Here is a 25,584-nt window from a genome sequence, read left to right as displayed (position 1 = left end):
GGGAGAGAAGTATTAATGACTATACAGGGGCACTGTGAACTTGGCAGGCCCCAAAGCCTGGAACTTTGCAGCCTGGGTTTTAAAAATGATTTGTGCTGAAGCAAGTCTAAACAGAAGGCAGTCGGGCATTGTCTGACTGGGACCTGCTGGCAACTTCAGGAAGCTCGTCCCTCTCAGAGGGATGTGGCTGGGCTGGAGCTGTAGTGGGCACTCTTACCCTCCCCAGTATCCCTCCCCCACTCAAGGAGTGACAGCCAGGCAGAGGTGATGCTGACCACATCCCACCACTCCTGTGACTCACTGCTATGTCTGCAGGTTAATGCCTGGATTGTCTGTGTCTTACTGTGCATGCAGAGGGCCTCTGAGCCCTGCCACCCTAGAAGTCACAGCCACTAACAAACGTTGCCCTTTCTTAATCTTCGAGAGTAGCCCAGAGTGCCCTTTGCTCATCTGACTGTTAGTTCTTGTGTCACGGAAATTCCCACCCTGGACATGGCTCCTGGTCAGAGAGAAGTCAGCTGGGGGATGCCCTGAGTTCCTGGACGACTTCAGGCCATGAATCATGGAGGTCTTCTCACAGCCTCTGCATTTTGCCTTCTGCTTCAGGGGCACTGACTGTGCCACTAAGGGCTCTGGGGACAGCTGTGGAAATGCAGTTGAGGATTGAATTGTGTGTGGGTGACTGCTATACACCAGGTAAGTGTGCATTAAAAGATAGGGAGGTATCTAGAGATGCCACAGGGTGATGGGGCAGAAGCAGGTGAGGAAGGGGTCTCGTGCACCATCTGTTGCTGACTGCATAACCATGTCCCTACTCCAAGTGTTATACTGGAAACACTATGGTGACGCGGTTAGTCATGATGAGGTCCTGTTAGAGCAGGGTGCTCCTGCGAGGCTACGGCAGGGTTTGGACACAGCCATGAGGGAGGTGCCATGTGAAGATGAAGGCAGACTAGTGCTTCCACAAGCCAAGGACAGCCAACATCCAACAAGAGCTACCGAAGAGGAAGGAATCTGTTCTCCATCACAGCACTAGGAGGGACCGACCCTAACAACGCCTGCATCTCAGATTCTTGCAACCAGAAGTGAGAGGCTATCCTTGTTCCTCAAATCCCCTGGCTTAGGGCATTTTATTACAGGCATCTGACAAATGACCACATTACTAGAAGGGACTTGGGCATGTTTCAGAGAAAGCACAGCGAACCAGTCAAGGTGCTAAGTGGGGAGCGGCATGGTGACTTTAGGAGGTCACTGTACACAGGTGGGGAGAGATTACCCACACCATCCACTCCTCACACTCCTGTGAGGCAGCAGAGGGAGCTGGAAGTGAGGTCACTGAAGTGTCAAGCTACATAGGTAGGAAGTGTGGCCTCCCGCCCCACCTGCCCTTCCTAGTTCTGCCCTCGATGTAAGGAGGAACACGGGTAACCGAGGGGAAGTCACTCCTGGCCCAATCTGACTTTGGGAGTCCGGAAGTCCCACATCTAGGCCCAGCACCATCTATCTCTGCATGTGGCTGTTTTCTTTACAACCCTGTAAGGACACCTCTTGACAGCAGATGAAAATCAAGGTCCAGAGAAACAAAGTCCCCTGCCCAAGTCAAAGCTGCCTGGAAGAAGAAATGGGCTTCAGATCTAGAAATAGCCCCAGGCTGGGGTTACAGCTCCTGTGTCCTTCACCACTCACTTTATGGCCTTCGATTTGCCACACCCGCAAAGCTTAGGTCGAAGGCTATTCTGGTTTTAGGCCTGGACTCTTCTCTGGGCCCTGGTAAGTGGCAGTCCATTAGGAAGGTCTCAGACCTCTAACTAGGAGCCTGGCTCTATCACCGTGGTGGTGATGGTTAATGCTGGTCGGTTTCACAGGGTATACAATTACCGAGGAGGCAAACCTCTGGTGCCCAGAGGTTCTGAACTGAAGAGAGAAGAGAATGAAAGTATCTAGGTTGGATTAACTGAGGAGGGAAGTCCACTCCAACAGTGGATGGTGTGATCCCAGGAGCTGAGGCTCCAGGCTGAAGGGAACCGGAGAAAGCACGTTAGTACCAGTTTTATCTGGTTCCTGACTGGGGAGCTACAAGGTGCCCAGTAGGCCACTGTAGCTCTCCCAGTATGATGGACTGCACTCTACCTTCCTTCCTGCCTTCCATCTATCCATCTATCTGTCTGTCCGTCCATCCATCCAGTATTTCTTTTGCAAGCACAAGGAAAAGTAACAACTATTAATTCACAATGGGATTTGAATGGCTTTACTAGATCTAAATACTTTTTCATTTGCCTCACGATCCCCCAGCTAGATATTCCTCCTGGGCTCTGAGAGGCACTTCCAAGGGCGCTAACCTCGAGTGTCCTGTAGATAAGAAGGAACAGTGGGAAGGAACAAGTGGTGCCAGCTCCTGGAATCCCATGTCCTAGGCTCTGTGCTCAGAGACCTGGAGTGAGGTGAGGGAGGAATCCTTGAGACTCTGGGGACAGCGGGCTCACCTTGAGAGGGCCTCAGCTCCTCCATGATGCTCTCGGCTGCGGTCTCCTCGGCCCATGTGCCAGCCTCCACTACCTTGTAGCGGCTGCGTGGCTGGCTGAGCACGTGTGGGGCCTGCAGCGCCGCCTCCCGCTCCGCTGCCAGATCCAGGTCCTGCTGTGCCAGGTGCGCACGCAGCTGCCGGATCTCAAACTGCAAGAGGCAGAAGGGTGGCAGGTGGGTATGCTTGCCAGGGTTGGGGCAGGGTGGCACCGGTGGGAAGGACAGGGGCCTGAACCTGGGTGGCAGACTGGGATGTGGGGATAAAAAACCTGAGCACCCAAAGGAGAGATACTCCACTTCTTAGCAAGCTCTCAGCAACACAGCATACTGGAACCTTTTCCAAACTGTAAGGGCGACCCGTTGTCTCAGATACCGTGTGGGCAGGCCCTTCTCTAAGAAAACGTCCGTGAATAGAAAGTCTACTGTAGTTTCTAGGAAGGCCACTGAACCGGGCCGTCGGGGCATCTGGATTTGAATCCGCCCTTAGCCACTTGTGGGCCTCCAAGGAATGGAAAGAAAGCGCTCCTCGGGCGCCTCAGGCAGATGCCTAATGGGAGTCAGGAGACTCCCATCCTCACGCTAGCAAGTCTTAAGTATTTAGGCTCCACATACACTCTGGTCTGGCTTATTTGTCTTCCAGTAACATCCATTTCCCTTCCCCACGAGTTGTGGGAGATGGCTCTCAGCTAGATAGTACTGGGATATGTGACCTTGGGAGGGTTATTCACTTTCTCTGGCCTCAGTTTCCTGGTTCGTAAATGCAGCCGTTTTATGTCTCTGCGTTTTATGTTCCTTTCTGAAGATGTGGTTAAAAAACAAAACAAAACAAAGAAACAACAACAACAAACCCTCAATGGTAACACCCCGGCCACCATCATTGGAAAGCTTCTGAGAAAAGCTTCTAAATGTCTCCCAGGTTTGTGACTGAGACAGGTGTCCACATTCCAGATCTTACTCAGGTATCTGGGTGAAGGACAAAGGGTCTGTGTGGGTAGTGAGTATTCACTGCCACCTAGTGTTCAAAGTACACATTGCACCCTCTACCCAGGCGAGGGTGTGATGCTTTCCTCCAACTTGTCCATGTGGCCCCGCCCCCTTATTACAATGTCAATATCCAGTTGCCTGTGTACGATCACCATGTACTCAGTTCACTTGCTCAAAATAGTACTCCACGGTCTCCCAGACCTGTTCCTCAGGTGTTTTTATGTCAAGTTAACTACAGTCAAAAAACCTCTCCACTTCCTCGTTTTCCTCTCATTTCAGCATCTAACCCACTCCTAGTACAGCTCCATCTTTGAGTGCTCTCCTAGGCTGCTCACGTGTCTCCAGTCCTACTGCTGGCCATCGCCTGACAGCTGCATATCCTTCATAGACTCTGGAAAACCTAAATCAGATGATGTCCCTGTTCCCTCGGTCCCAGATCACTTGGCTGATGTCCGCTCAGAAGGGCTTTTCCTGGTCTCCAACCCGCAGGGCCCTCAGTCACAGCAGCCTCTTTGAATTCTTTGCATCACACTGATTACATTGTTATTTTTGTCTCTGCCACGCCCCCTTCCTGAGACAGGGCCTCAAGTAGTCCCAGGCAGCTCCAACCTCACCTTCGACCTGTGGTACTTGGCCCACACTTTGCTGTGCTGGAATGCTGCTCTCCCTAGTTCCCTGCAGCCCTGGGACTGAAATTCAAAGGCTCTTGCACTGGGCAGCCGCTCTCCTGACTGGGCCACGCCCCTGGACCTAGTCTCCTTTTCAATCCCTCCACCTTTATGAAAACAGATCTTGAGTACAACTGAAAGCATTTAGTTACTCACATTGGAGTGGCTTAGCAGTGACCAGCGTCGGTGACCAGCACTGGGCATCTCCCAGGGTCACTATCTGCATGCTCTGTCTGGGACCACTTATGTGTCAGGGGTGCACCTCTGGGTGGGTGCTTCTGCGCTGGGAGAAGGGGAGGGGAGCCTTCTCTTAACTCTTATTTCAGCCAGGCTACCTTTCCCCTTAGGCACTGCCTAGTGCATAGCTTCCACTGCACCAGAGGACAAACCCTTGGCCTCTCTTAGAGTGTGGTGTGGACTCCGGGCCAGACAAGCCTTAGAATGTTGTACATTTCTGTGTAGACTTCTACCCAGCCCCCTTGCTCTGGTACGTCACACGATGTCCCCTTCCTCCCAGTCTCTGGGGCTCTTAAAGATCGATCAGTCCCTTTTCCTCCTCTGTGCCCGTGTCGGCCACAAACTCTCCATTTTGACACATCAGTCACTATTTTCTTCACTTCCCCTAAATTCCTTGAGCTCTGTATCCTCTTTGACCCAACCCATTAGACTCAGTTTCCTGAGTTCTATGCATTGGGATTCTCCCTTCAACCCTCATCCTACTGGCCTCTGAGAGGCAATCAGATGCATTGCAGAGGTGCAGTTCCCCCCTTTTCTGCTAAGACCATTCGTTAGTTTACCCTTCACTACCCTCAGTTGTGTGCTGATAAACAGAAACAAAACCCTAATGTGTGCAAAAATGCCACGAGGAAACCTTCTACTTTGCGTGCAAAAATAAATATGTAAATAAATAAAACATCTTTAAAAAACTAACAAAAGCAAATTCCACTCAATTTGTAGCACATACCCCTGTCTATCTGCAGTGCAATACATTTCCTTGTCTATCTGCAGTGCAGTGTATGCCCCTGTCTGTCTGCAGTGCAGTGCATTTCCCTGTCTATCTGCAGTGCAGTGCAGTGCATGCCCCTGTCTGTCTGCAGTGCAGTGCATGCCCCTATCTATCTGCAGTGCAGTGCATGCCCCATATATCTGCAGTGCAGTACAGTGCATGCCCCGTCTACCTGCAGTGCAGTGCAGTGCATGCCCCCGTCTACCTGCAGTGCAGTGCAGTGCAGTGCAGTGCATGCCCCCATCTACCTGCAGTGCAGTGCAGTGCAGCGCATGCCCCTGTCTACCTGCAGTTCAGTGCACATGCTTGTCTAGTTGAGTTCAAGCTACTAGCACAATGTCATGGCAGACTGAGAGAAACCGACACGACTGGGCCCTGGTGCACCAACATGGATGGGTCTTGTGTGCTGGGTGTATACGCATGAAGCCTTCGAATACTTCAAAGTAAATGAGGTTGAACTAGTTTCTTCAATCTTGTGGTTTCAGGCTGAGCCTAACTCCAGGTACAGCCTGAGCTTCAACCTTAACCCAAAGTATAGACAAAGGGTGTGCCATATACACTGAGCCCAGATCCTGCCATAGACTGATCCTGGTTCCACACCCGGTAAGGACTCTATCTCAGCCTTCATTACTGGCCATACGCTGAGTCATACCTTGGTCACACATGGATGTGGGTACTTCAGCCCAAACCTGGGGCTACTATGGGCACAGTCACTGTCCTAACTCCTGACTCAAGACACTACCTCAACAACCCAGCCCTCAAATGGGCTAGTAGTCTCAGAGTTGGAGAAACTATGGCTTGTAAATCTTATGGTGATCTTTTCTTGTGGGGAGTAAGAGGCCACTTCTCTATAAACAAGGTCCAGAAGTTCCATGAGGTAATCTTCCTGAGCTCTGTGGGGATGGGAGCCCTTTTGCCTAGGCTGATGGGAACTTCCCATGGGCACATGCAGCCGCTTTCTCCAAGGCCATGCCTCAGACTCTGCAGGCCCAGCTAATGGCTTCCTAGGCCCCTCTGAAGGGATGCATTATTGATGTCTTGTAATCGATACAGAGCTGCTCCAGTCTCACTGGAATTCAGGCCAGCCAGCTGGAGGTCAGGGCCTGCCCAGGCCAAGACTACATATGCCCAGAAACAAGGTAGCAGGAGGTTTTGTTTGTTTTGTTTTGTTTTTTGTTTTTGTCCCCCAGATAAGGGTCTGATTATGTAAGCCAGGCTGACCTTGGACGCACAGAGGTCCACCTGCCTCAGCCTCCTCAGTACTGGGATTAAAGGTGTGCAACTCAGTGCTCAGCTAGGATAGGTTTTTAGACACTTCATGTCGAGGATGTAGGGTATCTATCTGGATGCTATCAGACATCGCCCCCCGAGTAACAGTGACTGACTCCTAACTGCAGAAGGGCCAGATGGCATTCCACTCTGGCCACTGGCTGAGACAGCCATGGGGTTTTCTCAGTGGGTCCCAGTGAGACCCTCAGACGCTGGCTCCCCTTTCTTCTGATACTTAGTACGACTACATACACCTTCCCCAGTTGACTGAAGGGTTGTGGGAGGGATGTCAGGGTGTTATTAGCCTGATGAGTTACATTAGACCTGGAGGTGGACAGAGCCTTCTGTGCTGGGGGGAGGAAAGGCCAGGGCCACATGATGTCCAGAAGCAAAGACTTGGGCAACCAGCTCCGTGACCTTGTGTCAGGGAACTTAGAGTCTTGTGACTGAGAAAGGTGGATCAGCCAAACAGAGCACAGGTCAGCTTGATCACAGCAGGGGGGACATGAGGTCCCCCCCAGAGGAACAAAGCTGGGCCTGTGGGAGGGGCCTGAGCTCTTAGCCTATCATCCCTCCCACCACACTGGACACTTCCCCCCTTCTCCTCTGGGCTGCATTTCACTTTCTGTCCAGTTCAAGACAAGTGGACTTGCTGAGTTCTGAGTCTTGCCCTGGGACTCCAGTTGGGCTGGGATGGGGTAATGAAATCCAGTGTCAGCTAATCCTCATGAAGGCCAACCCCGCTGCTGCTGCAGATTGAAGGCATTCCCAGAAGATCGACTCTTTGAAGAACGATAACATAACCCAGAAACCCCCAAACCAACAGTGTCCACATCCAGTGAGACTAAGGAGCCATGTAAGAAAGCAGGGAAGAGTCACCATTTAGGAAAAGAAAAGGCAGTTAGAAGAAGCAGACCTGTGTGAGTGTCCAAGCTAACATGTAAGGGTCTAAAAAATGATGGAAGAAAACGAGCTGGGAGGTGTGGCACACAGGCAGAATCCTAACTCATGAAGAAATGAGGCAAGTCCCAGACCAGCCTGGGCTCCGTAGTCCCTTAATGGGTTTCCAGGGGAGAATGAGAGACACGCTTTATGACACAGTATTGAAGGCGGTGTCACAGCAGCCTGGGCAGACAGACAGAGTTCTTGAGTTTTAAGATGGGAGATGGGTCTAAAAAACACCAGAAGTGGGGTTGGGGGTTTGGCTCAGTGGTAGAGCGCTTGCCTAGCAAGCACAAGGTCCTGGGTTCTGTCTCCAGCTCCAAAAAAAAAACAACAAAAAAAAAAAAAAACAAAAAAAACAAAAAAACACCAGAAGTTATGGGGGTTCATTCCCACCCCACCCCCATTCAAACCAAATCCAATGAAAACCACCAGTCTGATCTATTCAAGAAACTTCCAGAGAGGAAAGGAAGGGAGGGAGGGAGGAAGGGAAGGAGAGAGGGAAAGAAACTAGTCACTCCTTAGCAGGATAGGTGCACCCCCAACTCCTAGACCCCACTGCAGTCAACCTGCTAAAAGTGATCAGTAGAAATACCATGTCCCCAGGATCTCCAGAGTTCACAAGGGCCTGTCCTCTGGCAAAGGTAGGTGCACAGTGCCTCTGATGACAAAATAAAGCCCATCTTCCACTAGCAAGCACTACACAAAAGCCCATACCTAAGCTGGGGGGGAAAAAGTCAAAGCAACTATTTCTAATCTAATAACCCACCCGTTCAGCAGGCCCCACGGAGAGCCCCCAGACTGTGCATTACTGGAGCGAGCCAGGCCCTTCCACGGTGCCACACCCAGCCTTCCCTCCCAGCCCTTAATGGGCTGGCCAGGGAGTCCAACTCACATGGGCCTGATCAATGCTCGCTGTGGCCAGCGGCTCGATGGCATCTAATGCAGTAGCAGTAATTTGGCTCCGTTCTGTCAGTGCCGTCTGCACAGGCTGCCCTGCCCTCAAAGCCATCTGCTGCTGGGACGGCATCCAATGTTTATCTCCAGTACTCTCACCATTGTTGGTAACAATAAAAATCAGGAGACGGCTGCAAACTAATGATTTAGGAGCAGGGTGAGGCTGAGACTGACCTTGGCCCTCTCCCATCCACCGTGGAGATGACGGGTAGATGGCCATAAATTTAAATTATAGTCAAAGGATAACATATGTTATTTCTCTGATGGCTAATTTTATCAGCTAAATAGGCTTGTCACTAAAGCTATCAGCTGTTTTACAAACCGCTTCCAGTGTTAAAATAATAATAACTTTACTTTCCTCTGAGGAAATTTTGAAAAATCCAGGTAACAAAGGCTATTGTGCCAAAAAGGCGGGGCCTAAGACTTCTGCAGGGAAGGAAGGCTCTCTCCAGAACGAGCCACTACTGAAGCAGAATGGAGTGTCTCCTGCCAGTCCTGCCCTCTGGCCCATTCTCTGAGCTTTGGGCACAGCCTCAAAGGGGAGCGGTTTGTGCAGACCATGAGCTTTGCTCAGGGTCCTCTGCTCCAGCTCCAGAGTGAGGCTAGGATGGGGAGATGGACTCCATTTGTACTCTGTACCCACAAAACCTGCCCTAACTCCTGCACATGAGCAATGGGGTACTGTATCCTTCTACCTTCTCTGCCTTAGAAATGCATAGAACTTCTTGGGTAGATCTTCTCATCTTTCTCTTGGGGAAACTAACCAGGAAGAGACACCTCTTATAGGGAAGATTTTGGTGAATGAAATTGTACCTCCAACTCTACAAAAGGGTTATGAGCCCACCCACCTCATTTTGGGGGTGCAGTTAGGTGACTCTATAGTGACTCTTGCCCTTTGGGGCACACAGGTCACTAGTGTTGACATCTAATATCTCTGAACTGTGTAAGATTTGCTAATGAAATAAGAGCAGAAGCAATGTCACTATTTCCAGACTTGTCACATAGACTCGTGGCCAGTTCTCCAGTCTCCTTTCTTCTGCACTGCTGGCTGGAGAAGACCCAGAGGAGCCACACAATGGAAGGCGCCTGGGGGCCAGAGTGACAGTGGAACAGACAGTTCTCAGGTTCTGTCCACTGCAACCTGCTCAGGCTGCATTGGAATGACAAACACACTCTATGTGTCAAGTCTTGGGAATTCTTTGTGTGTCTGCATAAGCATTCGCACACGTATATGGTTGTGCTGTGTATAGTGCATACGGAGGTCAGAGGTTGGTGTTGGATGTCTTTTCCAAGCACTCTCCATTCTCTCTGTTGGTACAGGACCTGATGGTCACTGGTTCAGCTAGGGATCCTCCAGTTTCCACTTCCTTAGCACCAAGATTACAGGCATGTGCTACAAACACAGCTCTCCTCATATAGGTGCTGGGAATCTGAACTTGGACCCCCAAGCACTCATGACCAGCACTTTAGCATCCCCCTGCCCCTATCCTAGAAGCTGATGCAGCATCAATGGTACCCAGCATGACTAGCCGTGCCTTGTGTGCACACCCTATTTCAGTATAGAGAAATGGAACCTGGGCTCTGTTCCATAAGAAACTGCACCCAGGTAAGGAGAAGCCTGTGGAAACTTCAGTCTTCCCATCTGTAGAGGGGTTAGTAAAACCTAGCCTGACAATCCTGACCGTCAAAAGACGTGTAAATGATGACCATTGTGGAAGTCCATTCAAGAGTATTTGTCCTGTCTTCTACATCAAGAACCTCCATATAGTTTATCCAATTAAACTGCCTCCCTGCAGCACCCATACAAGAACAACTCTGCTGCCTTCACCTTTTCAATAATCTGATGCCCAGGTGTTGGGGAGAAGCAAGGTTCTGGTGGAACAAGGGTTGGAACCAGCTTGCTGGCAACCCTGATAAGCAAAATGTCAGCATCCTGGGGTCTGCTGTCCATTGGATGCTGTTTGGGGGAACTGATGCTTGCTCAGGATCTAAGCTGTACTAAGGAGAACACGGGTACCACAGGGTTCCTTTGGCTCCAAGTCACCCCTCAGTGATCCTAGACCATCAGTATTTTCTCAAACTTTCAAGGTGAACATGGCTTCCTATTTCCCTCTCATTCCCATGGGACCCAAAAGAGGTAAACACTAATTCCCCAAGTGTGCCAGGCTGTCCTAGCCTGGGCCAAGCGCTGTTACAAGGCCTGAAGGGCAAAAAGCAGGCAGGATGGGGCTCTGGGGTGTGTGTTTCTGAATTACGGCAAGAGCCTGGGCATCAACAAGCATGAAATCTCAGAAGTGACTTGTAAGATGACTCAGAAGAACATAATTCCACATCGACCGAACCACTAATCTAGTGTGTTGTTGACTTAGCCAGGGCCAAGAGAGAAAGAGACAGAGAGACACAGAGACAGCGACAGGCAGAGAGAAACAGACAGAGAGAGACAGAAGTCAGCCGGGGGTGGGGGGTGGGGGTGTGGGGATGTGGTCCAAAACGCCTCCCTGAAGGACAGCCACCAGCCACTTTCTCTGGCATCCATTTGTTCGTCAAAGGCATCAGAACTCTGGCTGTAGTCCCACCAGTGAGTAAAATCAGCAAGAAGAGACTTGCCGTCGAGGACTGTGAGATCTGTGCACACCACAGTTGCAGCAACCCATGCAAAGAGCTGGCCAAGGCTCAGAGGCAAGAATGGACTGCTGTGTGTCCTCCCCACCCAAGGCCTATACTCCCCTTTCCTCACAGGATTCTGAGGAATAAAAGGTGTCAAGTGGTCGGAAGAGATCATGAGGGAAATAGTGAATCCCTGTCGTGTGTGTGTGTGTGTGTGTGTGTGTGTGTGTGTGTGTGTGTGTGTGTGTGTGTGTTGGACACTGGCGTTTCCTCAGACTGTTGTGTGACACTACCTTTCTGTGGGCCTCAGTTTTCTCTCCTGCCATACCCTAGACTAGGCCAATGCTATCACAGACTTTCCAGTTAAGTTGTGACGGGCTCTGAGCACCCTCGCTGTGGCCCGGGGTAAGAAATGAGGTGCCACATAGCAATGGACAAATGAGTCTTTACAGTGGAGAAACCTAACAGCCTCAGCTAGGTGGCCAGGCCAGCATCAGGCTGACAGTGTGCCCCTGTTGGCCTTGGTGGGATCGGCACCTTAACTCTTCCTCCCAAACATCATTACCAAGAGAAAAACTGCACCAGATCTCAATAGGGAGACCCCTACAACACACCCAGCCAATGCCCCCCAAATCATCAGTCATGGAGACAAGGAAAGAGGCAGGGATTGTTGTAGAGGAGAGTCAAAGGCGTCAGGAGGATGGATATGGAGTATGGACCCTGGAATGGTATGTAATTTGATGTTTCAGGGTTGTTAATTCTTGTAGCCAATGATACAAATACACGATGTAAGAAACAGGTAACCCTGCATAGGGTCTTCGGGAACTGTACAAATCTAAAACTGCTCAAAAATAATCTTTTTTTTTTTTAAAGAACTAAGATGCAAGCAACCTGCTGTGGCCTATTTCCATAAGCATATTTAAAGGAGAGAGAGAGGAAAGTGGGGTTGTTTGCCCAGTGGTGGCGGTGGGGGTGGTGAAGGGTCTTATGGGAGGGTCTTAAGTTCAAGGTCAGTCTGAGCTACACGGTGAAATTCCCCATCCGCAGAGATCAACTTATCATCGAGTGAGGCTATCAATTAAATAAACAAGAAACCTGTGCATTTCACATTCACAGGTCGGTTTCTGTGTGCAAGGCACATATAAATTCCCCTGGGAAAAGGCTCCTATTAAATATGTTCTAAGAACTCCGACTGTGAGAGACGAGAGTTGTGGCAAAGACTAGAATAATGGGGTGGGGGTGGGGCTGTATCAGGGCTAGGTGGACAGCAGGTCAGAGATTCTGGAAACACTGTAGACGACTGAGAGGTCTGGGCCTGTAAGGGGCTGCTCTCTGGCCGGGGTGGATCAGGCTGCCCATACCTGGCATGCAATGTTCTCTCATGTTTTTGAGACCAGGGTCTCATTATGTATATCTTAGACCTAGAACTCACTTCCTAGATCAAGCTGACCCTGAGTTCACAATCCTCCTGCTTCTACCTCTGAATGTTGCTACGGACACGCACCACCAGCTTGGAGCAATATTTTCACTGAGCCTGAACAGAAAACACGGTAAGGAATGGTCCCCAGCAAGGTGGGCTGGGAGAGAAGGGCATTATGGGTAAGACACCTAGATCTGTCCGGGCTCTAAGAGGGGTACGTCGGCAAGTGACGACTCAGGTTTATTTCTAAAGCAGGTATACGTGCATGAGTGAGCAGGTAGTTTGAGTAAGCCACCATTAGTATTTAAATCTCATAACCACCCTCTGAGGGTTCTATTACTACCTCTTCCTCAGAGCAACGACACCAAGGTTCTATCAGCATCCAAGCCGTAAAGCCACAAAGCCCGGGCTGGCTTGGAACTGTCTCTTGCTAACGGCCATCTTGCCATAACATCCCGACTGACATACATTTCCTTCAGGGTGTCTGCTTGTCAGGTCAAGGCTCAAACCTTAGCTCATACTGCCAATGGGGTGCTGTCTCTGGCCTCTGGGGAGTGGGCTCGAGCTTCGGAGAGCAGTGGCCTGCTTCCTATTCTCTCAGCAGAAGCTGAGCCCTGCTTCGCCAGACCACCTCCTACCACCCACAGGGACCCCAGCCGTCTCCCTCTCTCCACGGTCTTAACTAAGATGACAGGTTTCAGGTGCTTTTTAAATTAAAGCAGTCCATTTCTCTTCATCTCTTTTCCAGATGTCACTACCTAGCGTGGATCTTCTTTATTTACTGCTTTTTCCTGTGTAGACCCTGAGGAAGTTCCTGCCCCAAGACCCGGGTGAACAGCCTACACGTGGGGAGTGAGTTGAACCTGTGTGGCACAGGACACAAAACGTGATATAGGATATTCAAGTTTGTCATGAGGGCTTGCTCCTGGCCATGAAGCACATGCATGGCTGATGGTGGCTTGTGGTAGGGCTGTGTTCTGTGTGGGGCATCTAAGTTTAGGAGCAAGGCAGTGTTGTGCTGAATCTCTCAAGTTGCCAACAACAGTGGTGTTTTCCTGTTATACCATGGGCCAATAGCTCCCCAATCCACTTTGAGCTGGTTAACACTGGGTAACATTTCCAGCTTTCCTGTCTCAGTTTCCTAGGTTCCCAGTCTAAACCCAGGTCTGCTCTCACCCAGGTGATTGCTCTGGCTTTCTGTCCCCACCTGTCCCCTCCTACCCACCCACCAGAAGCAGCCAGAAAGATCCATGAAAAACTTAACACTTCCACAGAGACCCTTCCCCTTTTCCCCAGGTGCCTTGATCAGCCCAGATCCCCTCCAAGCCCACCCCTTCCCTCATGCGACTTTTCCTAGCTCATAAGGGGTGTGGGCTCTGCAGCCCAGCTCAGCTCCCACTCTCATGCTGGGCCTCCTGCCTGTTCTTCTCCCAAATGGCTCTGCTCAGGTCAGCTTCTCTGTAAACCTTCCCTGACTGTGGCCTACAGGGTCCCTGTGGGGTATGCACAGTACCAGACTGCCTTTGTATATGCTTTGGCCACCAAATGCAGTTTCCCACAGCTCCCAAGAGGAGAGAACTGGAGTTTCTGGTGCAGGCCCCTGATGGCCAGGCTGGGTAGGTCAGTGAGAGAATGAGTGGAGCTGGAGAGTTGCTTAAGGGTTTGCACTACTGCCTTTTCAGAGGAGAACCTCTATCCTAAGGACTGCCATGGTCCAGGGGACCCTGGACAATGTGCTGAGGGTGGGGTCCACAATGGCTCTTCTTGTCCCTCAGGAACACTTTATAAGAACGAAAGGCCATGTTCCCAAAGTATAAAAAAATAATTGGTACATAAACAGACATCCCAATGGGAGTGATTTGAAGGTGTGTGTGCGTGTGTGTGTGTGTGTGTGTGTGTGTGTGTGTGTGTGTGTGTGTGTGTACCATCTTGTGAAGACATTTTCTAGGATCAATTTGGGATGACAGCCCACAGATTTCCCCACCTATCAGCTGTGGGAGTCTGTGGCTGAGGAGTCAAAGGAAGCACTGAGCACACATGTACTGAGCTCACAGTGAGTGGAGCACAGGCTGGGGCTGCGGCACAGGTGGGAGCTGAGGGCTGTCTGTCTTCAGGGGCTGAGGACACTCTCTGACTTCAGTCCCCAAGCCCTGGCATCCTGACATTACAGGGTCCTCAGCAAGGCCTGGACAGAGATGGGCAGATCTGCAAGTGTTACCCCTTGCTCCTGACAGATTTGCGTCAGTCTCTCCAGATGCTCGTCTTGGATGGCCTTGGCCTTCTCGTACTGCTGGGTGACCATCTCCATCTCCAACTTGACTGGCAGGACATAGGCTGGAAGACAGAGGGAGCCATGTGAAGAGCTGGCCAGCAGCTAGGCTTGGACTGTGGAGCAGCGAGCCTAGAGTTCAGCAGAAGCTACAAAGTCCAGACTCAGTTTGTGGGGATGTGGGGTGGGGGCAGGTCCCCAAAAGCATCCAGAAAGCACAGAGAGGCCACAACTCAAATCAGATCCTTTTTTTTCATAGTGATGGAGCTCTGGAGTTCTAGAGTGTTGGTACAACTGCCAAGAAATGACTATATTCTAGCTTCTGTTATAGGTACAGGTGTCCAAAAGTCAGCTTCTGGCAGTGGGAACCTCGGAGCCTGCAGCCATAGGGTGTAACTGAAATGTAGCCTTTCTGGTTTCTGGAGATAATCCATCAATAAAGGCTATTTCTGGGGTAGGCAGTAGGTAGGTATGTAGATAGATGGCTAGAGGTTAAAAGACGGATGAATGGATGGATGGATGGATGGATGGGTGGATGGGTAGATGATAGATAAATGATAGGTAGGTAGGTAGGTAGATAGATAGATAGATAGATAGATAGATAGAGACAGACAGACAGACAGACAGACAGATAGACATGACAGACAGACACTGGTTAGCGGGGTGTCCCCTTAATTTTTTTATTTTCTCCCTTCATCTTTCCTGGCTATGAAGAAGAGTGATGACTGGCACTGGTACAGCCATCTTGGACCATGCAGTAACTCTGAGAAGGTAGGTTGTGTGCAGCAGAGCAACAAAATAGAAAGTGTTTTCAGTAGAGAGCAAGCGTCATGTCACTTGTAGGCAGTGAGCAACACCTGCCACTTTCTGCAGACTTCCGTTTGACAAAAGGGGAGTTTGTACTGAGTGTAAGTCAAGGAAGTCCTGGGTTCTGTTACAGAGTATCCTTCTGATACAGATGCCAAGAGAGAGCTGGGGTTTTGAGTGTGGGTTTCTGTTACAGAGTGTCCTTCTGATACAGATGCCGTGAGAGAGCCAGGGCTTTGAGTATGGGGTCCCCGTGATTTCTCAGATAGCAGTAGCCCCATAAGCCCCTCCCTTGGGGTTCTTGGCTTAGCAGCTCTAGAACCCACAGAAGTTTCAGAGTCAACTCCAGGCCACCTTGACCTCTGCACTTTACTCCCTAGGGTCTCACACCTCTCTGGAGACCTACCAGTCACAGGTCATGTATGTCTCTCACTTCTCTAGACCTCTCTACATGCTCTCCCTGAAAAGGACAGAGTGAGTACCAACAGTCTCTTACTCCAAGCTGTCCCCAACTGCTGCTGCCTGGGCTGCTCGTGAGACCAGTTCACACCCAAGGTGAGGCTAGCACTCCTAGTTCCCAAGTGTGATCTGAGGAGGAGAAGGTTCAAAAGGGGCTGTCAGCCTCTACTAGTGAGGAGTGTGCAGCTGTCCACACCTGCCAGCATCCTAAGGCCTGATTCTGCCCTGAGGGAAGGTGTTCTCACCCGACAGAGCCCACAATAGAATTCTGGGTAGGAGGGATGAATCAGATGGTCAAAAAAGGCACTGAGGTTGTGTGTGTGTGTGTGTGTGTTGGTATGTGTAGTGTGTGTGTGATGTATGTATAATATGTATGTGGTATGTGTGATTGTATATGGTATGTATATATATATGGTGTGTATGTCTGTGTGTGGTGTGTGTCATGTGTGTGTGGTATGTGTGGTATATATGTTTGTAGTGTATGTGGTATGTATAGTATGTTTGTGGTTGTATATAGTGTGATATATATATATATATATATAGTATGTGTGTGGTGTGAGTTTGTGTATGTGATGTGTATAGTATATGTGTCATTGGTCCTTGGGAATCACACTTTCTCTTTGGAGAGGAAGTGTGATATGTGTGGTGCACGTGGTGTATACAGTGCACATGTATGTGATTGTGTTTGTGGTATATGTGTGAGGCATGTGTGTGTTTGTGTGTTGCATATGTGGTGTGTATAAGTGTATGTGGTATGTATGTGTGGTGTATGTATATAGTGTATGGCATGTGGTATATATGGTGAGTATATAGTAAGTGTGGTGTATATGTGGTGTGTATAGTGTGTGAATGATGTGTGTGTGGTGTGAGTGGTATGTACAGTGTATGTGTGTAGAATTGTATGTGTGGTGTGTGTGAGGTGTATGTGTTTGTGTGGTGTGTATGTGGTATATATGAGTATGTATGTGGTATATGTGTATGTGTGGTGTGTGTGGTTTATGTTTGTGGTTGTGTGTAATGTATAGTTTATGGTGTGTCTCGTGTGTATAGTGGTGTGTGTGTGTGTGTGTGTGTGTGAGAGAGAGAGAGAGAGAGAAAGAGAGAGAGAGAGAGAGAGAGAGAGAGAGAGAGAGCGCGCTGGGCTTCAATCATGGTTCTGAGCACCATTCACAGTGTGACCTTTCTTCTTCTTTGACTCAGTTTCTCCATCTGTCAAATGAGGAGAATGTGTTGACGAGGCCCTCAAGCTACTTCCTAAGTTGGGTTGATCCCCCACATTCCAGTTCAAAGAAGGTGCTGTGATGTAATGACAGACACTACCAAGCCTGGGAATGAAGCGCTGTCCTCCCAAGACAGAAGCCCCAGGAAGGCATCCTGCCCGCCTCACCCCTGCCAAGCTGATGCTGTTGGGAGAACTCTGTTGTTGCAGCCAGAGTTCAGGGCTGGGAAGAACCTGAACAACCATCACAGCGGTGCTGAAACGTGTCCTGACAGGCCGCTGAGGTGCCTCTTGGGGTAAGGGGAGGGCAGGGAGGTCCTTGGGGATTGCTGGGCACCTTCTGTACCTCCTGCACCTCCTGCATCTCCTGCACCTCCTGCACCTCCTGCACCTCCTTTACTTCCTTCATTTTCTCTTTAGAGAGGAAGACAGCCCCTCCTGGTAGGTCTGAGAAGTAGGCCTCCCTGTGATGTTCTTTGCATCTGAGAACCACTTCTGGGAGTCCAGTGACTTGGGTTGTCTTTCATTTTCCCAAGATGGCCCCAGAGGCCCTCCCTGTGTCATTACCTTCTTTACCATGTCCCAGTTTTATGACACTGTTCTTCAGGGTTGAGATTTCTAGTCTTACGGGAAGTCTGGCCTTGCATGCACACAATACATAGTTCCACCAGAGCTTGGTGTGGTTGTACACTCCTTTAATCCCAGTACTTACTTGGGAGGCCAAGGCAAGTGCATCTCTGTGAGCTGAGGGCTAGTGTGGTCTACAGCAAGTGCCAGGACAGCCAAGGCTACATATGGAGACTGACTCAAAAACAAAAACAACATCCCCTCCCCCCACCAAATAAACAGTTGCATGGGCTGGGAAGTGGGACACTCGTGTGTAAGTATGACACAGGACTGTGTAGGTAGTTGCATGGGCTGGGAAGTGGGACACTCGTGTGTAAGTATGACACAGGACTGTGTGGGTAGTTTCAGAACACCATGCTGGAGAGACAGGGCAGGCTTGGCTTCCTCAGTGCTGTGGGTCACCCCACCCCCACCCCACACTGACTGTACCACCCCCAGGCTACTCACCATCAATGACCCTCTTCACCCGCCAGATTCGGAACATGATAATGAGACTGATGGCATCCCAGGGGCTCCTGGGTCCGTTAGCCACAGTGGACGCCACCATCGGGGCCAAGGACAGGATGATCACAGCCCCATCGAACACCTGAGGAAGGGTTGTACTTCAGTGTGCCAGATCCACTGTGTCTGTGTCAGCCTGGAGAGTGGCCAAGAAGGCCACCACTGCAGGCCACCTTCTCTGGGTAGCCTGTGCCTCCCAGAAGTCCACCCCATCTCCAGCTGCCCTCACTTTCTCTCTGAGGGGGCCTCTTCCTCCTGGACATGATTGAGCATTCTTCGTACTTCTCACGACCTCAGCCTTCCCACAGCTCTTAGTTTAGACAACCTTAGGCCTGCCTCCCACATCCTAGACCCTGGTCAGAGACTGAGGCAGATCCTTCATTGACAGGATGGGAGCTAATGGCTTACAGGGACCTCTTTATATGTGGACGGCAAGAACCCAGGGCCAGTGGGTCACCTCTCACAAGTGCAGAGTCTGTAACACTGCAAGAGGACAGGACAGGTAGAGGAGGGATGTAGTCCACATGATTAAGCCTTGGGCACTGACTTTCTCTGTGCTTGCTGGAGCCCAGCCTTGTGCGAGCCTTTCTGAGGCTAGGACCTCTGTGTAGCTCCCAGGTCTGGGCCCAAAGACTAAAGCACAGAGGACAGGAAGGAAAACAGCTGACACGGGATACCTGAGCTTGGCCTGGCCTCAGACTACTGCACAGATCACAGATAGCAGCTGGGCCTCCAGCACTGTAGTGACCTCTCTCCTCACGCTACAGCCCCATCACCGTGGAGCAGGGTGGACACCCAGGCTAGGAAAAGTCTACAGCTTCCCTGACAGTGCACCACAGGTGGGTGAGTCAGGTAGATTTATTTGTTTTAAAGCGCGCCTCAAAGGCTTTCCAAATTAATTCAACTTTAACTGTATACATTTTGTGAATCTCAAGGCAAGTTTTAAAGAAAATTCTTCAGTTGGAAATTGCTTGGGTTTGCCCTCTCCTAACCTCCACCTTCTCCCACCGCACCCAAATGGCTTCCCTGGGGTCAGGTGCATGCTGGACAGAGCTGGGCTCTTGTGATAGATGAGACATTTCCCAGCTTCTAGGATCTGGGGGCAGGAACTAGTCATACCTCTATTTTGTTTTCGATGTAATCCCAGATCCCCAGTACCACGATCCGTAGAATAGTCTGAGGACATGTTTAAAAGAAAAAAGAAGCAGTTATCATCCTCTCTTCCAAGAGGGTTCCAGAGCTCAGATCTGGAACTGTGTTCAACTTTAGTAACAAGAACATTCTTCACTATTCCTTGTGTCAACCCTTCCCCGCCACCAGCGCCCAGTTCCAGTACAGTGGTGGCCTTGCTTTCTGTGGTGCCCTTGTCCTCAGGCTCAGCCCCTCCTCCTGTGTGCTACCCCCTCAGTATCCTGCATGCCAGACACATTCAAAGCCTGTCAGCACATATGGAACACACTACAAATTCCTTAGAGCGAATGATACCCACGGCTCTGCACCCCTCTTCAGCAGCAGCTCTTGCCCCTCCCCTCATGACAACAGCAATTACAAATGCACCCTCCTGTTGCCTGGTGACCGATCACAACAGAGATGAGAGTTGATTCTCTCCATGTCTCTCCGTCACACACTAAGTCTTCAGGCATGGCCACAGGGCTAAGGACTACATTTCCTAGCTTTCCCTGGGCTCTGTGTGTGTGTGTGTGTGTGTGTGTGTGTGTGTGTGTGTGTGTGTGTGTGTATCTGTGTGTGTGTCTGTGTGCATGTGTGTGTATATCTCTGTGTGTGTCTGTGTGTGTATCTATCTGTGTGTGTGTCTGTATGCATGTGTATGTATATCTCTGTGTGTGTGTATCTGTGTGTGTGTCTGTGTGCATGTATGTCTATGTGTGTATATCTCTGTGTGTGTGTGCATGTGTGTGTGTGTATGTGTGTATATCTGTGTGTGTGTCTGAGTGCATGTGTGTCTATGTGTGTATATCTCTGTGTGTGCGTGTGTGTATATCTGTGCGTGTGTATGTGTGTATACCTGTGTGTGTGTCTGTGTGCATGTGTGTGTGTGTCTGTGTGCATGTGTGTGTGTGTGTCTGTGTGTGTGTGTGTGTGTGTGTGTGTGTGTGTGGTGTACATTCTGCCCAATGGCTGATGAGAAGCACTGTGGACCATTTTGGGGCTGTGCCCTTCAACAGACTTAGCTTTGTCCGGTTTGCTTTCCTTCTTCTCTATCGTATGGTGTGTAGGTAGACATGGCTGTGCCTTCTTTCAGGGAAGAACGAATGTGGAGAGAAGTAGAAGTCTGCTGGGTCTTTACCAGTTCCAAGCCCACACATAGGCCTTAATCCCCTACAAAACCTGTTCTTCCAGCCTTAACTACAAGGGGTAGGAAGTGTGCTGGGTCGGGTGAGGGTTCCCACATCTCTTAAGATCACACACAGTAATGGCTGACTGTGTCTTTGAGTAATTCAAATCTCTCTTATCCCTGGGTCTGACTCCTCTCTCCTGCTGGAGAGGTCGGTTAGACGACACTGTTTTAGATACTGAAATGAGTGCTATTTGGCGCTGCCGGTGAGAGCCAGGTGCTGCTGAGCCACTCCTCACATGTGAAGCCCATGAACCACGAGGAACAGAGGCTAGAGAAGCCGCCCACGGTCCTAGGCGACTGAGATGAAGTTGCCACTGGATCAGAGGCTTCCCTCTTGACATGGCATACTCAGACTAGGTGAGAACCCCGTGCGCTCCTGGCTTCTTTCCCCTCCTGCGTACTGGACTTGATACTTTCCTCTTTTGGAATATCACAGTACCCATACCCATCCTTAACCCAGAAAAAGAGGTCCAGGCTGGGAGAAAGGAAACTGTCTGAGCCAAACGTGATCCACAAGATGGCTGCCGCCACCAGGGCTCTAATGCATTCGGAGACTGTAAAGCACTGTATCATTTCACCCACTAGTGCACCCCACCGAGTGCACCTTCCTGCTGAATTAAATCTGCTCGTGTTAGCAATCACCACCAGACCCTTTGCACAACAGCCAAACGAGATCCGAACTATTTAATAGTAACACCGTGCTCCTCGGCCCCTGACCACCTCCGTTCCACTTTCTGTGTCTGGATTTCATTCTTCAGATGAAAAGACCTGCTATACTTCTTCAAAAGCAAGGCTGGGGGTGTGGTGAACACACCTTTCATCCCAGATCTCTGGAAACTGAGGTAGGGGGCTCCTCTATTAATTCAGGGCCAGCCTGCTCTACATAGTGAGTTTCAGGCTAGCCAAGGCTACAGAGTGAGACCCTGTCTCAAAGTAAAATAAAATAAGAGTTGTCTTAGCTGAAATTCCTATAGAATGTAGATTAAGGCGAGGGGGAAGGGTGTGGCCAGGCATGATGGGAAGGCAGGGGAGAAGAGGTCAGCAGACAGCCCCCGGGACACCGATACCCCAGAAAGGATGTGGGCACCTAGATTCGTAGGCCACTGTGGTACCAGAGAAGCAGATAGAGCAGTTCAGGCACCAGCACCCTCCCTGACCTCCTTGGTGGCCCATCTGTGCATCTGACTTCCAACTCCGGACTCAGCTCCAGACCACTAACTGTGAGACCTGCTTTCCTAGGCCAGCAGAAACTGCAGCAAAGACACATAGCCACCAGGACAAGGGCTCAGGGCTCACTTCAGCAAGCCATGACTCTTCCTCACTGCTTCCAGTTGAGGTCAAAGCCAGAGTGAGAACCCAGCTCCTCAGTATCTCACCTGCTGGCTGATGTCCCATAGCATCCTTCTCTCTGCAAATATCTATGCTGAAAACTCCCAGTCATGGACCAAAGGGCCTGACCCACCATCCCCAAGACCTAGCACATCCTACATCTCTGAGATGTTTCTCAATGTTCAGTGACCCCACTTTGTGTTTGTTTAAAACACCAGATTTCTGGACTCCCAGGGGACTCAGGATATGAGACTCTGGGTTCAAGGCCTGTATGATGCTGTCTAAGCAGGGATGCTGCAAAACCCCAGTAGGACACTTCATTGCAGAACAGCAAGCTCGGAGAGAAGTGGACTTCACTCCCAGCCCAGGCTGCTTCTTTCTCAAGGGACCAAGGGTTGCCAGGCCCTTTCATTCCAGGCTTGCTGCCCTAATGACTGGCAAGATCAGCAAGGCAGGGCGGAGTCTTGGCCACACCTTAAAGATGATCCATTACGTATTTATTGTAAACCGAGCTCCTCTCCATGTGAGTGCAGATGCTGAGGTTTCGGTGGGAGGTAAGAATCTGGTCCCTAGACCCTTCTTCTGCCTCACGTCTTCTCCATCGAGCCCTGCTCATTGGAGGACAAGTGACGTCTGTGAGGTGGCCGAGAGTCCTCAGCTTTACATCTGGTGCAGTGGCAGAGGCCTCCTGCCCCTCCCCTCGGGGAATCAGCCTCTTCCCCAAGAACAGTTTGGAGATCATAGTGGATAGAGGAAGACACAGCTGATAGTGTATATGTTGGCTTTGTGCAGTTTTCTTTTCTTTTCTTTCTTTTTTTTTTTTTTTTTTTTTTTTTTTTTTGTGGTTCTTTTTTTTCGGAGCTGGGGACCTAACCCAGGGCCTTGCGCTTCCTAGGCAAGCGCTCTACCACTGAGCTAAATCCCCAACCCCGTGCAGTTTTCTAAAAGGTAACTCTCCTGGCAAAGGAAGACTCCTGGCTTCCTGAAGGAGGGGTGCTACACCCCAGTTCTCAGCCCATGGCTTCAGCCTGGTGGGCTTGGGAGTGAGTGATATCTAGATCTCTGAGCTGGAGATGACCCCTGGGGGCTGTGGATCTTGGACAAGTTTTCCTTGGAGCTAAATGTTAAGTGAGAGCGGTGAGATGAAGTCCTGAATCAGGGCCCAAGGGCAAAGCAATGAAAAGGAATGTGGGTGTGGCCGCTGTCAACCTGACCCCGCCTGGAATTAACTAAAGCCAAGCACCTGGGCGCAGCTGAGGGATTTCTCTTTAATGGATCATTTGAGGTGGGAAGACCCACCCTAAATCTGGGCCACACCTTCAGGGCGTGGGAGAAGGAAGCTTTTGCTTTTTGCCTGCTTGCCATCCCCCTCACCGAAGAGCTCATTTGTCCTGATGCTAAGCCACGCTTCCTGTTATTAGAGCCCACTTCTTTGGGTGAGTGGATGTGTGTGAGTGTTTGTGTGTGATGTATGAGTGTGTGAATGTGAGTATGTGTGTGTGAATGTGTGTGAGTGTGTGAATGTTCATGTGTGAATGTGTGTGAGTGTGTGAATGCTCATGTGTGAATGTGTGTGTGTCTGATGAGTGTGTGTGAATGTGAGTATGTGCATGTGAATGTGTGTGTGAATGTTCATGTGTGAGTGTGTGAGTGTGTGTGTGGATATGTGAGTGTGTGTGTGAGTGTATGAATGTGTGTGAGTGTGTGAATGTGTGTGTGAGTGTGTGAATGTGTGTGTGTGTGTGTGTGTGTGTGTGTGTGTTCATCCTATCCGTTCTTTTCTTCTATAGAACTCTAATACAGTGGGAAACCCTGCAGAAGGGGAAACATCAGTCTTTAGCTTTCTTAAAGGAGCATCCTAGGGCTGGAGAGTTGACTTGGTGATTAACAGCACACACTGCTCTTCCGAGGAGCCCAGTTAGGCTCTCAGCACCCATGCTCCGGACGGCTCACAACCAACCGCCGGTTAACTCCAGCTGGGAGCTTGGATGCCCCCTTCTGGCTTCCATGAGCACTACATTAAGGTGCACAAACCCAAACTCAGAGACATGCGCACACACGTAAAATTAAAATAAAAAGGGCTAGGTAGTGGTGGCACATGCCGTTAATTCCAATGCTCGGGAGTCAGAGGCAAGCGTATCTCTGTGAGTCTGAGGCCAGTCTGGTCTACAGAGCAAGTTCCAGGACAGCCAAAGCTGCACAGAGAGAAATTCATCTCAAAACTCCCCCTCCCAAAATAAGATCTGTGAAGTGACAAGTGTCCTTGAGAAGGATCACAAGAACACAGCACTGTTTGTAACTCTAAATCCCCAGGGATAGAGCTGGTGACTGCCTCTTCCCAGGGCCCAAAGGGTGCAGCCCCAACTAGACCCAGTAGCTGATACTTGCAGGGTCCTGAGCTCACAGGGAAGCTCACTTTGCTGTCTGTCCTCATGCTGGCTCATGCTGGCATTAGAGTTCCAGCTATTTTAAAGCAAAGTGTTCAAGGCTACAGGGTAAAGCAAAGGCCCACAGTTAGGTGATTATGTGTCTGCCAATTAAGTACATGGAGCCCTATCCCAGACCTTGCTGACCAGAGACCGAGCAAGGCTTAGTTCCAGAACTTTCTCCCAGCACAGAAACACTTTCAAGTCTAAAAATTAAAATAATCTCTTGTGGACGACATCTGTCCAGTGAGCCACTCACCTCCCACTCCTCTTCGGGCAAACGTCACCTTTGAACAAAGCCATCTCTAGTGACCTGCTGTGATCTGTGTTCAGCCTGATGCTACAGTTAAATTCCCCAACCCGTCCCCAGCGTTACCAATGAGCGCCCAGCGCCAACGCCCTTGAGAGCATCTTGTGTGGCTCACGTCGACAAGCAGTTTGTGGCGCTAGCAATTGCCCTGCTGGAAAAAGCACTGTTTCCAGACAACCCCCTCCCTCCCTTTCTGCCCCTCCCCCATGCTGGGCTTTCCTTCCAACTCCCTGCCTACATTCTCTCAGCTACACTTGCAGGTTCCTGTCTCCCAGGGACGTTGCCTCTTCTCAGTCCCCGCACCCTTGGCTATGTCACCTCCAGTTCTCTGAAGCCCCAACTCTGTGTCTCTACTCTAGATGTCTTCCTGATTATCAGTCCAAGGACAGCAAAGGGACGTCACCCTTCCCTCACTGACAAAGCCGGTCCCTCAGAGCTCTCTACCTCCTATCCCTGCGCCCATCCTCTTCCCCACCCTCTCTGCCCACTCCCTGGCTCCTTTAACACTCCATTCTGACTGTTATCTTTCTGGGTCAGAGCCTTAGTCCCTCTCAGCCAATCGGCCTCCTTACTGTTCTTCGAATTCCTGTCCTGTCAACCTCCAACGAAGACCTTGTCCCCAAAGCTTCATTGTGACCCCTCTGCCTAGAGCTCCAGCAACTCTCCCTTCCTTCAAGGCATGAATCTCTCCAAGCTTCTCCAACGATCATACTCTAACTGAAGTCCACGACTTAAATGTGTCACCTCATATTGCACAGGCTACCGTGTCACCCGTGGAAATCTGGTGTCAGTGAGTGGGACAAATGCTTCTGACAGCCTGACAGTCATTAAATCACAGAAATTTCAGATAAACAAGTTTCCTGGTGAGTCCATAAGACATTTCTCAACTCAGAATCTATTTT

At 50.2% G+C, this 25,584-nt stretch overlaps 1 protein-coding gene across 2 annotated transcripts in view; it reads right to left on the bottom strand.

The window, feature by feature from the left end:
* Tmem266 (transmembrane protein 266) overlaps window positions 1-25,584 on the bottom strand; it is a 114,351-nt gene that overhangs the window by 5,824 nt on the left and 82,943 nt on the right. For both annotated transcript variants that reach the window (XM_087563355.1, NM_001109294.1), the window contains 4 exon segments: window positions 19,378-19,434; window positions 18,205-18,343; window positions 14,595-14,710; window positions 2,484-2,673 (listed from right to left, as the gene is read on the bottom strand). In XM_087563355.1, coding sequence (XP_087419481.1) covers window positions 2,484-2,673; window positions 14,595-14,710; window positions 18,205-18,304 — 406 coding nt within the window. In that variant the 5' untranslated portion in view covers window positions 18,305-18,343; window positions 19,378-19,434.

The sequence above is a fragment of the Rattus norvegicus genome, chromosome 8, assembly GCF_021556685.1.
Source record: "Rattus norvegicus strain SHRSP/BbbUtx chromosome 8, alternate assembly SHRSP_T2T, whole genome shotgun sequence".
Classification (NCBI taxonomy): domain Eukaryota; kingdom Metazoa; phylum Chordata; class Mammalia; order Rodentia; family Muridae; genus Rattus; species Rattus norvegicus.
The sequence above is the reverse complement of the archived record's forward strand: the minus strand, read 5'-3'. Positions and strand labels throughout refer to the sequence as shown.